General features: G+C 32.6%; 2 protein-coding genes across 2 annotated transcripts; both read left to right on the forward strand.

The window, feature by feature from the left end:
• Positions 1-6424: 6424 nt before the first annotated feature.
• LOC147810762 (uncharacterized) lies at positions 6425-9586 on the forward strand. The gene has a single exon (XM_087162070.1). It carries the CDS (start codon positions 6425-6427, stop codon positions 9584-9586), a length of 3162 nt encoding a protein of 1053 aa, XP_087018196.1.
• A 196-nt stretch (positions 9587-9782) lies between these two features.
• On the forward strand, positions 9783-11462 carry LOC147810763 (uncharacterized). The gene has a single exon (XM_087162071.1). The coding sequence runs from the start codon at positions 9783-9785 to the stop codon at positions 11460-11462; it is 1680 nt and encodes a 559-aa protein (XP_087018197.1).
• Positions 11463-12709: the final 1247 nt, after the last annotated feature.

Consider the following 12709-nt stretch of genomic DNA (forward strand, 5'->3'; position numbering starts at 1 on the left):
ATATTCAATTTTCTGTACATATTTATGGCAATTAATGCAAATATCTCTGTTCAAGTTGTAATTTTTTCTGATCAAGGTTATATTTTCTGTACATTTTTTCATGGCAACTACTGTAAATATCTCTGTTCAAGTTAGTATTTTCTCTAATCATGGTAATATTATTGTAAAGCTACCACAACGACTGCTTGTATTCAAAATGTTTAACTCATTGTTGTAATTTCATGATGAATGGGATAGGGGCCGCTGCGCGGCCCAGGTGCCCAGTTGTTTTAAATAAAGTAAGTAAAGTGTAGTAGCTTCTAATATATAATCAGAATATGTCACTTAAACTAAAGAAGCTACTATATACAGCAATGATCCGCCCAATACTTACCTATGCCTCACCTGCCTGGACAACGATACCTCAACATCTACTGAAGAAATTAAACCAATGCCAAAACAAGATCCTTAGAAAAATAACCTGTGCAAGATGGTTCATTCGGATTACCAATATACATGCAGACCTAAAAATACCAACTCTATCACAGCATATATACAAGCTAAACGCAGATTTTTTCGATAAAGCCATAGAATGTAAAACAGCAAATTTTAATGAAATCTTTAAATTTGAAAATTATATCAAAGATAAAAACTACAGACTAATAGCTGCACATTTCACCTCCGACGCCTCATATCATAACTATCAAAACAAATAATTTCATCAACCTTTCTGAAAATAACGTTTACTCATGCTGATACAATTCTGAACAACTCCAAAATCAAACAAACACAGTTTAGAGCAAGCTGCTCAATTTATTTTTGATTCCTTTTTAGTTATTCAAGCAAAGAGCTTGAAACATTCATAAAAGCAACTCCATTGCCTGCTTACCTCATTGCTCAACCAAAACTGTTCAAAAATTCCAGATGAATGGGATAGGGGCCGCTTCGCGTCCCTGGTGCCCAGTAAAATCTAAACACTAGGACTAGGATGTAGTAGCTTCTTCCTCTCCAAGGAGCGGAAAAGTGTCTGAAACAACATCATCGATTCCTGAATAGCGACGAATCGGTTAAAGCCGCTACGCGGCTGTGCACCGAGATACTTCTAATTTCTAATGTTCTAATGTAGTAGCTTGCATTGAGAAACGAAAAAAAGTCTTGAAAAAGTTACTAATTTAAGTCTTTTTTAAAGATTTTTCCTATTTCCCACATTCATCGGTAGGCTGGTTAAACCCAGGTATGAAAAGAATTGTTGATTAGTTAATTATAAAATATTTCATGATAATAATAAAAGCTCGAAAAATCTTGTGAGCGATTAATGTATTGAAAACAAATATTTTAGGAAAAAGAATAACAGCTGTTTTACATTAAAAATGGTAGGCAAGATTTCATAACTTGTCACTGTTGCTACAACTTCAATGTAAAAAACTTACTACGAGCGATTGTACATATATACTGAATCATTTATGTTTGTCCAAATCACGAATGGATAAGTTTTTTAAAAAACGGAACTTAAGCAAAGTAGTTTTGCTACTACTTTTTAAACTTTTGAAGGAATCGAAGAAAGATCTAAAATGTATTTTTACGTGATCCGCCTTCAATGTGTTAAATAATAAGAAGGTGACCGTACTGTTTTGTGATTTTTTTACACATAATTACTGCTAACTGGATGATTTTGCCCAGTTTTAAAGTTATATTTAATTCTCTTTTCAAAGAACTCTAAAATAGATAGCTAGTTATTTCATAATTATTTTTTACCAGAGAATGTCAATCAACTATGATTTTAACATATTATTTGAACAAATGTAATATTTATTAATATTTAAACAACTTTTAGGCTATAAAAAAATATGATTTAACACTTAATTAATTAATGAAATTATCATGGGCTAACAAAATAATTACTAACTTAATTTGAGCATCAATGGAGAACCATTTTTTGTATACCAGCCATTCTCATTGCAATAATTATTATTCTTAGGAGCAATTTTTTTTTTCATTTTCTGTTGCATAAGATTTTGAGCAGATCTTAAACATTTCGTGACGCCAATTACAAATCTGCAATTAGTTTTTTTTTCTACAAGATGCAGTAGTTTTTATGCAATTTAATAATGTATTTCAAACCAGAAACTTCCAAAATTTCTTACGTGTGACTGCTAAGTGTCCCTACTTCTCGACTAAGTAAGGAATAGCTTGAAGAAAAGTGATAATGCATTTCAGTTTATGATGCGTTATGTTATCGTTCTCTTTTTCTTGCTTTAACCCTTTGGCGCAGATGGACACTAGTGTTCCTTTTATATGTTTCTTTTTCTAACGTTCTAATTACAAGCAAAAATATGTTTTGGTATTTTTTAGATACAAAAAAAAAAATCCAATAGTTGCTAAAAAGTTGATCAGGTGTGGCAGCTGGGTATGTAATCTAGGTCAATCGTTGAGCAATCATGGACCACATGTTTTCTATCGGCGAAAGATCCGGAGAACGAGCTGGTCAGGGAAGCAATTCAATCTGGCGATTGACGTAGAATCCTTGGACAATGCGTGCGCCGTGTGTTTGCGCAATATTCTGGGGAAGGACAATTGGCTCCAGCCCCTCGGAGATGTAGCGTTGGTTGTTTAAAGTACCGGCAATGCGTACTAGAGAAGTGCGAGAGTGATATCCAATACAGCCCCGTACCATAATACCCGGTGCAAGACCAGTGTGGCGGACCATATTGCAGGCCTTAAATAGTGTTTTGAAATGGCGCTACAAGCGCGTGTAATGTGCGTCTGCGTTAATATACACACCAGGGGTGAAAGCGAGACGGAAAAGAGGAAAGGCTGGTAGTAAAACCATTTCAGTTATTGCTAGTTTTGGAGAGGAGTTTACTTATTCTATTTTTAAATTTTTCAACAATATCTACTTTATCTTGGAAAAGAAGCAGTTTTATATATATGCCAGAATTATAAAAGAAATCTTGATAGTTACAGATATTTCATTTTTTTCGAAAAAAATGCTGGAATGAAATGTTTCACGTACCAGGTTTTTCTCTTTTCCGTCTTGCTATATAAGGGCTTTCACCCATGATACACACGTAAATAAACACAAAATAATTAAATAAAGGAGAAGAGAGACTAATGAGGAAGCTGTTCGTCCATAGAACCTGTAAAAATAAGATAAAATAGGAAAGAAAGCAATATTTTATTAAGACAAGAAGAAAAATTATTAGTAAATGAAAATTTCCCAATAATTAAAATTTTTAAAAAGGTGTCGGAAAAAACCTTCATTAAAAAGTATAGTTGCTGGCCGTTATTGTTTGGTTGTTCATTTTTCATAGTTTCACGTAACATATATGAAACATTTTATATATCAGTGAAATAAATATTAAAGTTTCAGATATATTAGAAGTATTTTATGCTTGGGTGGCACGACTTAAAAAAATTTCGAACACTTGAATCTAATATTTAAAATTAAGATAGCTACCACTTCATGAAATATATTTATCTTTTAATTAATCTAAAATTTTTTGGATTAATTGCATCGCTAGCAATTCAAAAGCATATTTATCTAAGTATTTACTGATTATAAAAATAATTGGTGAATACAAGCATTACAAATATAAGTTAACTTACACGCTTAATAGCATATTTTTTACTGTACGTTTCTCGTGAAAAAAATTTATCGTAAATTGAATATTTTGTATAACCGGCATTGAACAGCCGATCCAATTTTTGCGTTTAAGACTACTAATATTTAACTTCCTAGCCTTGTAATTTTGAACTCCATCCAGAGGATAAGGGAACTCTTGGATTACGCGCTAGGAGAAATTTGTCTTCCTGGAGGACTTTTTGATGGAAGTAAACCTCCTTTGCGTTAGATGGAGAGGAAAATCACTGAAACCTCCCAAGGCAAGGGTTCTTTTACCTATGATCCGTCATTGGAACCACCTCATTGGAAAGCGAACGTTCTATCCTCTGAGATAATATTAATTTTTTATTAATTATTTTATATCTGTCATCGGACAGCCGACCCAGTTTTTGGGTTTACGGCTACTATATATATATATATATATATATATATATATATATATATATATATATATATATATATATATATATATATATATATATATATATATATATATATATATATATATATATATATATATATATATATATATATATATATGTATATATATATAGTAGCCGTAACTTTGGTAACAGTTAACCAAGCTCTCTCTCAAAAAAATGCTAGAATGAAAAGTCTGATTTTAGCTACCATTACATTTAAAACATGTGTATCTAGTAAGACTATTGCATCGCTCGGACTGTTTATATGCGCTGACTAAATTGTAATGAACAGCTCTTAGTCTACATTCAAATAGAGGTTTGCTAATTATTACGTTTCTTGCTAAATATTTTTTAGAGTAGTAATTAAGAGCAAAAACTTTCTTTTTTGTATATTTTAAGCTAATATTTCAAATATGCTAATATTTGCTAATATTATGCTAATATTTTAAAAGTCTCAACACCAAAGAGCTCCAACAAAGCGGCGTAGTATATGGATTTTTTAGTAGCGTGGAAAATAGTTTTAAATTAGTAAAAAAAAATATATTAACTTCGGTACCGCTAGAATAAATGTTTTCAAAAAGGGTAGAAAGTTGGCAACCCTAAAAATAGCATTTCCCTATCACTAGGGAAAAACTTTTATATAAAGAGTAAAAGTTGCCATCAAAGACTGCTTATGGTATTATAAAAATATGGCTACTTACATATCCTCCAACTACTACAAAAGTTTCGTATAAACAGAATTTTTTTTTCCTGAAACCTTTCCCTACGATCTGAGTGAGAGCGAGCATTTTTAAATTTTAAATTAAAGATTTTCTTTTCTGTAATACTATGTTTTCAATATTTAGCAGTTTTATATTTTCCTTGAAAAGTAATCGCTATTTAACATAATAGTTGAACTTTTTTGCTCATTTTCCCTGAGTAATTCTCGAGATATTATTTTATTAAATATTTCTAAGTAAAATATTTTATTGTAAGTAATTGATAACTGATTCTTTTAAATAATTTTAACTTTCAACTAAACATATAAAAGCATATTAAATTCATATTTTTATTTTAAAAAAAACTAACTTTCAATTTTATGAAATCTTGACTAACCAACTTTGCCACTCAGCCACTCCATTAAATATTTTGCGAAAAGCCCAGAAGGTGCGGACGGCCTGTCATCGTTAATTTTAAAATTTGTTACTTGTAACAATATCTAAGGGATTAACTTGATTAAAAACTTCATTTTGTTCTAAAATATACAATTTGGAAATAACAGTCGAAATGTTACAAGCGGGCAAAAATAGACAACAATTTTCAAGATTTGGCAAAAGTGAGTGAAAAGAATCAAAAGTGAATTGAAATATAAAACGTAAATTTGTCAACAAAAAACGGAAAAGTAAAAGTTAGAAACAAAAATAGAAGGAAACAAAGCAGACGATAAATAAGAAAAGATGCAAAATTGAACAAAAAAACCATAATAGCGGAGAGGAGCAAATCAAAATAAAATACATTAGCACGTGCTACGGTGAGGCGGTATGGAGAGGTTCCTCACTTTAATATTTTGTTTTTCAATTTTTTGATGTAAACTTTACATTTCAAATTTCAAATCATTTTTGTTTTTCTTTGTACAAGTCTTGAAATGTGGCCCCTATTTCGAGGGCTAAAAAAATTTCGACCCTTATTTTTAAAGCTTATAGTCAACTAATTACTAACCGCTTCAGTTTTTTGGAATTATTTATTTAATCTTAGGGTGTTGTTTTAAATCCAATTATGTTTATTGTTTAAATAGTATTACTTCAATGATTTCATTTATTTATGGGTACAACATACATTTGCAGGCTCTTGTGCTCAATTTAAGGCTTAAAAGCCTTAGTCATGTAGAAGGACAGATAGCATACCGAAAAGGACAGCACGAAGATTCATCCAGGGTATCAGCGGGATTCCAACCCGCTACCTCTACGCTTTGCACAGTGTTAAGCGGGTTTGAATAAAATTGGTAACCATTTGTTAGTTTAAAAAAACTTTAAAATTTATAAAATACATAGTTGCTTTTGAAGTTTGTAGCTGTTAATTCCCATTAAACATATAGATGGCGCTGTAAGCGTAAATTGAATTGAATTGAAGAACTGAGTGCTGGAAGCAGCAGTGTATGTGTATGTGTAATGTGTAACGGGCTCACGAGCGAGTCTGTAATGCTGGTACAAAATAAATGAGTAAAAAATAAATACAGTCCTATTATTGTGTGTGAGCTATTGATCTGACCAAACTGGTCAAATGGTCCTCCGAGAACGGAGGTGAGTTAAAACCTATGGATTAAAATACGAATTTCATCACTTAAAAGATATGTACCAGTTTTGAAATTTGATTGAGATAAATTGTGCATTGACTTTATATTGACTATATATAAATATAAACTATGTTTAAAGGAGCGAAAAAGGAGGATTTAAGGCAAATTGCCATTGAGTTAGGTGAAAATGTTACTGAGACTATGACTATTATTGAGCTAACGAACTTAATAAAAAACAACGAAACATTTGTTAAAGAGCCAGAACTTGCTACTGACATAGCAAATACTATAATTAATGATAGAAAAGCAGAAAAGGAATCGTTGTTACAGTTAGAAAAATTTAAGTTTGAGAGAACAAAAGCAGAATTAGAACTAGCTAAACTGCGAAACGAAAACAAATTTGAGAACTCCGAAAGTACTGAATCGCTGGATTCACTCGTCAAAAGTGTCCGGACTCTAACAGTTAAAGTTCCTAGTAGACCTGAAGGTTGGAGTTATTTTTTCTCATCCTTAGAAAGAGCATTTAACTCTAAAAGTGTACCCGAGAAATACAAGGCGGAAATTCTGCTAAATTTATTAGGAGAAAAGGCCACAAACGTGATTACATATATAAAAGATAACGAGTTAAATGATTATTCTAAAGTAAAATCAATCGTAATAAGAGAATTTGAGCCCACCCCTCAATCGTGTTTAGAACATTTCAAAAATACATTCCGACAACCAAACGAAACACACGTACAATACGCGTCTCGATTGATAACAAATTATGATTATTATTTGAAATTAAGGAAGGTGTCGGATTTCGAAACATTAAAAGAGTTAATCGTATCCGACAAAATCTATCAAACACTTGACAAAGATACCGCATACCATATAAGTATGAAACAGGGAGACGATTGGTTCAAACAATTATCGAAAGAGATCGATCTATACTATACATCGCGTGGGAAAAAATTAGTCAATAGTTTAGAAAACGTAAAAAATCCCCACTCAAAAAATGCTTCGCGAGTATTCTTGTCAGATGCTAAAATTTCTAAATGTGTTTTATCGTGTAGTGAAAATCATCCATTATATAACTGCCCTGCTTATAAAAACTTATCCATAAATGATCGAGTAGAAGTTGTTAAAACTAATAAATTATGCTTTAATTGCTTAGGAAATAACCACAGAGTATCAAATTGCAAAGCTAAGTATTCTTGCCTGAATTGTAAAAGGCGTCATCACGTGACTTTGCATTTCTCTCCTGAGAAAAAACCGTATGAGGCATCGGCGACTGCTAGTCGAAGCGTGCTTTCCCCCACCGCAGCTGAATTTATTACCAATCCTTCTAGAAGTGCGGAAGTTAATCAAAACAAAAACGAAGAATATTTTGCGGCTGCGAGTTTCGATTTGAATTCAATACAATCAAAATGTGTTTTGCTTAGTACGATTATTTGTTACATAAAAGATAATGTAAACAATTTAATTCCTTGCCGGGGTTTGCTTGATGTGGGTGCGAATTCGAATTTTATCAGCAAAAGATTATCTGATAGACTCAATTTAAGGAAAGAAAAAATAAATGCCTCTGTGTCAGGATTAAATGAATTGTCATTAGAAATAAAATCACGAGTGAGTACTACCATTACAAATGAGGAGGGAAATTTTAATTTAGATTTAAACTTTTTAGTTGTTCCAAGAATAATGGATTTTACCCCATCTAAACCAATTCAATGCAGTTTCCCAGAATTGAGAGATGTGAAATTGGCGGATTTAAGTTTTAACATGCCAGGTCCTATTGATATACTTATAGGCGCGGAACATTTTTATGAAATTATGAGGATAGGGCAAATACAACCTCCTAATACAAAGTTAATTTTACAAAATACGGTATTCGGTTACGTTGTAAGTGGGAGCATACCAACAAAAAATTATGATAGGGTTCACTGCGGATTAATAAAGGATAACACGGAATTAGAGAAGTCCATTAGTAGATTTTGGGAGCTAGAGTCCATTGGCATTAATGACGAGAATGAAAACAGCAACGAAAACGAAGCCCTTAAGAACTTTAATGACACGGTGAGCTTTAAAAACAAGCGGTACGAGGTAACCTTACCTTGGAAGAGGAACTGGCAGGAGTTAGATGATAATTTCAGCATTGCAAAGAAGAGACTTGACTCCCTGATTAAAAGAATGAATCGTGATAATTCACTATACTTAGAATATTGCGAAACTTTAAAAATTTATTTGAGAGAAGGAATAATTGAGAGAGTATTGGATCATTCAAAACCAAATGATAAGCCTGTGTTTTACCTGCCTCATTTGATTGTCAATAAAAAGGAGAGGCTAACCACCAAAATGAGAATAGTCTTCGATGCTAGTGCACATGGAATCGGACAATTATCTCTGAATGATTGTTTGTTTCAAGGGGTTAATCTGAATCCAAATATTTTTTATCTTCTGATCCATTTTCGTTTAAATAGAATTGCATTTCTGGCTGATATCGAGAAAGCATTCCTCCAGATATCCTTGAGTGATAGAGACAGAGACGCTGTGAGATTTCTTTTTGGGAAGGATCTAAAACATATAGAGATCTACAGATTCAAGCGAGTAATATTTGGAGTGAATTCTAGTCCATTTTTGTTGGCAGCTACCATTAAAAAGCATATAGAAAAATACCGTAAAGAGTTTCCATCCACAGTACAAGTACTTGATGACTGTTTATACGTTGACGATTTGATAGCTGGAGAGGACAGTGAAGAAGCAGCCTTTGAAATTTCTAAAAGAGCGAAACAAATCATGGGAGATGCTGGAATGAACCTAAGAAAGTGGATTTCGAATTATGAAAATCTTATGAAAAAATTGAATGAAGAAGGATTTGATCTACTACACCCAGAGGACCTCGAAGGAAATCTGCATAGAGTCCTAGGCCTTTCTTGGAATCCACTTAGTGACTTTATCACCGTGGAGATAGATAGCTTGCTTGAATTTCTTCAACAGGATAAAAATACCAAACGATTTTTGCTAATGGCTGCAGGAAGAATATTTGACCCTTTAGGTCTTCTCACTCCCTTCACCATCAGATTTAAATGTTTATTTCAAGAGATCTGGCAGAGGAAAATCACCTGGGATGAAGAGTTGCCACCCGACATTGCAAAAACGTGGAAGAAGTGGTGTACAGAAGTTTCTCAACTAAAAGATCTTAAAATTCCTAGACATGTGATGAGTCCTACAGGTGATGAGAATTTATGTGTCGAAATCCACACATTTTCAGACGCTAGTATCAAGGCCTGTGCTAGCAGCAAGATTAGCTAAAGAGGTGAAGAAAGTAATCGACCAAAAACATCAATCAACAAGCTTTTTCTGGACTGATGCTAAAATCGTACTCTACTGGATTCAGAGTTCAACCAAACGATGGAAACCTTTTGTGGCGAACCGTGTAAAAGAGATTCAAGCATTGACAGCCCAGACATCATGGCACCACTGTGCTAGTAGAGACAATCCCGCTGACATGCTAAGCAGAGGTGTGACTGTTGACGTTCTTCTTGGCAGTGCGAAATGGTGGTCTGGTCCTGACTTCCTGAAAGAGAACATTCCTGACGCTTATGAGGAGCAAACTGTTCATGAAGAAGAGTACCAAGTTGAACTTAAAAAGAACTGTGATTCCCATTTAGTGACATTAATTTCTATAGATAATGCTTCCCTTTTTGAGAAAATTCTTACCTTATCTAACAATTATACTAAAATTATTCATGTATTGAGTTTTCTTTTCAGATTCATTTACAATTGTAAAAATCCAGATGCAAGAAAAATTGGTCCCTTGTTAGTAAGTGAATTAAATGCAGCTGAAATTTGGTTGTTAAAATGTTTACAACGAAGTGAGTTCCCAGAGGAAATTAAAAGCTTGGAAAAAGGTAAGCCTGTTCCGAGGAACAGTAAGTTGTCTTCATTGTGCGTTTTTCTAGATGAAAATAAGCTGATGAGAGTTGGTGGTAGATTATCTCTGTCTGACTTGCCTGTTAATTCTAAGTTCCCCATCATTTTACCGGGTAAGAATTCTTTAACCACCATAATTTTGAGATATTGTCATTTAAAATATTTGCACTTGGGACCACAAGCATTATTATATCAAGTTCGACAAAAGTTCTGGCCTCTTAACGGTAGAAATAATTGTAGGAAAATTGTACATAGCTGTATCACATGTTTTAAAAACAAACCGGTTATGAGTAATCAAATAATGGCTGATCTACCAAAGGAGCGTACAAGACCTAATTATCCATTTAACATCACGGGAATTGATTTTTGTGGCCCATTTTCTATTAAGTTCAAAAACCAGAGAAAGGGAGTCACAAATAAGGCTTATGTTGCTGTTTATATTTGCTTGTGTACCAAGGCAATACACTTAGATTTTGTAACTGATTTAACGTCTCAATCGTTCATTGCCAGTCTAAAACGTTTTTTTGGGAGACGGGGCAAGTGTTCAAAAATTATGACCGATAATGCAAAAACATTTATCGGTGCTAACATTGAGATTAAGAAGTTAAGGAAATTGATAAATTGCCCAGATGAGACGTTAGCCAGTTATTTTACTAACGAAGGGATTGATTGGAAATTTATCCCACCAAGGTCACCAAACTTCGGGGGAATTTGGGAGGCTGGTGTGAAGTCGTTTAAGTTCCACCTAAAAAGAGTAATTGGCAATCAAAATTTAACTTTAGAAGAATTCTTGACAATTTTGACTGAAATCGAAGGTGTTTTGAACTCCAGACCTCTCACTCCACTATCACCGGAGTTTGATGAATTTGAAACTCTATCACCTGGTCATTTCTTGATAGGTAGGCCCATCACCTCACTCGCTGAACCCCAACTAATAGATATAACTCAGAATAGGCTTTCTAACTGGCAAAAGATTAATAAGTATAGTCAGAGAATATGGAAGTTGTGGAAAAGGGATTACCTTAATAATTTACAGGAACGTAATAAATGGAAATTTGAAAAGAATAATGTAGAAATAGGAACCCTGTGTTTGATAAAGGAAGAGAATTTACCATCTACGCAATGGTTAGTAGGACGAATTGTTGAGGTGATGCCTGGCCGTGACAGAAAAATAAGAGTAGTGAAGTTAAGTTTACCTAATGGCAAACAACTTCAAAGAAATATTCGTGACATTTGTATTCTTCCCATAGAGTAATTGTGCAAATAGAAAATTAGCTTTAGTCTTATATCTCAATGTCTGCTTTATGTCACAATGTTATTTGTATGATTCATATATATATATTTTTTTTTCTCTGTATAACATTATATTGCTAATTGTGTAAAATTTATTGAAATTTGCAATTTCAATCGTGGGGAGTGTTAATTCCCATTAAACATATAGATGGCGCTGTAAGCGTAAATTGAATTGAATTGAAGAACTGAGTGCTGGAAGCAGCAGTGTATGTGTATGTGTAATGTGTAACGGGCTCACGAGCGAGTCTGTAATGCTGGTACAAAATAAATGAGTAAAAAATAAATACAGTCCTATTATTGTGTGTGAGCTATTGATCTGACCAAACTGTTCAGTAGCATTTGTAAAATTTATTTTTATTTCTAATTTTATAAATAAAGAAAAATAAAAGTCAATAAGTTCCTAATAGGTCGTGTTCAATATATTTATTAACAAAAATATGGCATTTTCATAAACTAAATGATTTCTTTTTCTTACATCAATTACCATTCTTAAAATAATTTCAATTCCAAAAATATTTTAATTTATCTTTACTAGAAATGAATGGCCCATGAAAGAGTAAAGGCAAAAATTTAAATTTCCTTTTTTCTACAACGATTTTGGATTTTTAAACGAATCAAAGCATATTATAGGCCGTTCTTGCTATGGAAAAATTTTCAAACCAAAAAGCAATGCTAAAGAACTACCATTTAAAAGATGAACGCCACTTAAAAATAATTATTACAAAAAGCTGAAAGTTCCACATTGTAATTGTTTTCTTATTTAAAAAAATTGTATCATTACATTTTAACCCATTATTTCACTAAAATATACACTTATATTTAATAGATCATTTTTAAATTTCTATCCTAATAGATCAGATTTTGTATCCTTTCACCCGAATTAGGTAAGATCAAGTACTTGTACAATTGCAAAAAATAAAAATTTCAACCCTCTAATTAATTCTTTATTTGGTAAATGTGATTTGGTAAAGAAAACTAATGTTGCTATGCATAAAGATTTCAATCATTTATGTGGAATGTTGATTGATTTTATTTATATCGGAATGAGGCTTCAAAAGGAGTCAAAAGGACTCTGAGGAGTATTTTAGAGTAAATATCTTTTTAATCACAAAATATTTGCAGAGAGCGGTAAAGTTGGATTTAGAGGTAGGATTGAAATTATGATTTAGCGGTTAATGTGGCCTTTACTTGCTCACATTTCTAAAAAGA

Source organism: Parasteatoda tepidariorum, chromosome 4, assembly GCF_982258835.1.
Source record: "Parasteatoda tepidariorum strain Cologne lab strain chromosome 4, Ptep-v5.0, whole genome shotgun sequence".
NCBI lineage: Eukaryota > Metazoa > Arthropoda > Arachnida > Araneae > Theridiidae > Parasteatoda > Parasteatoda tepidariorum.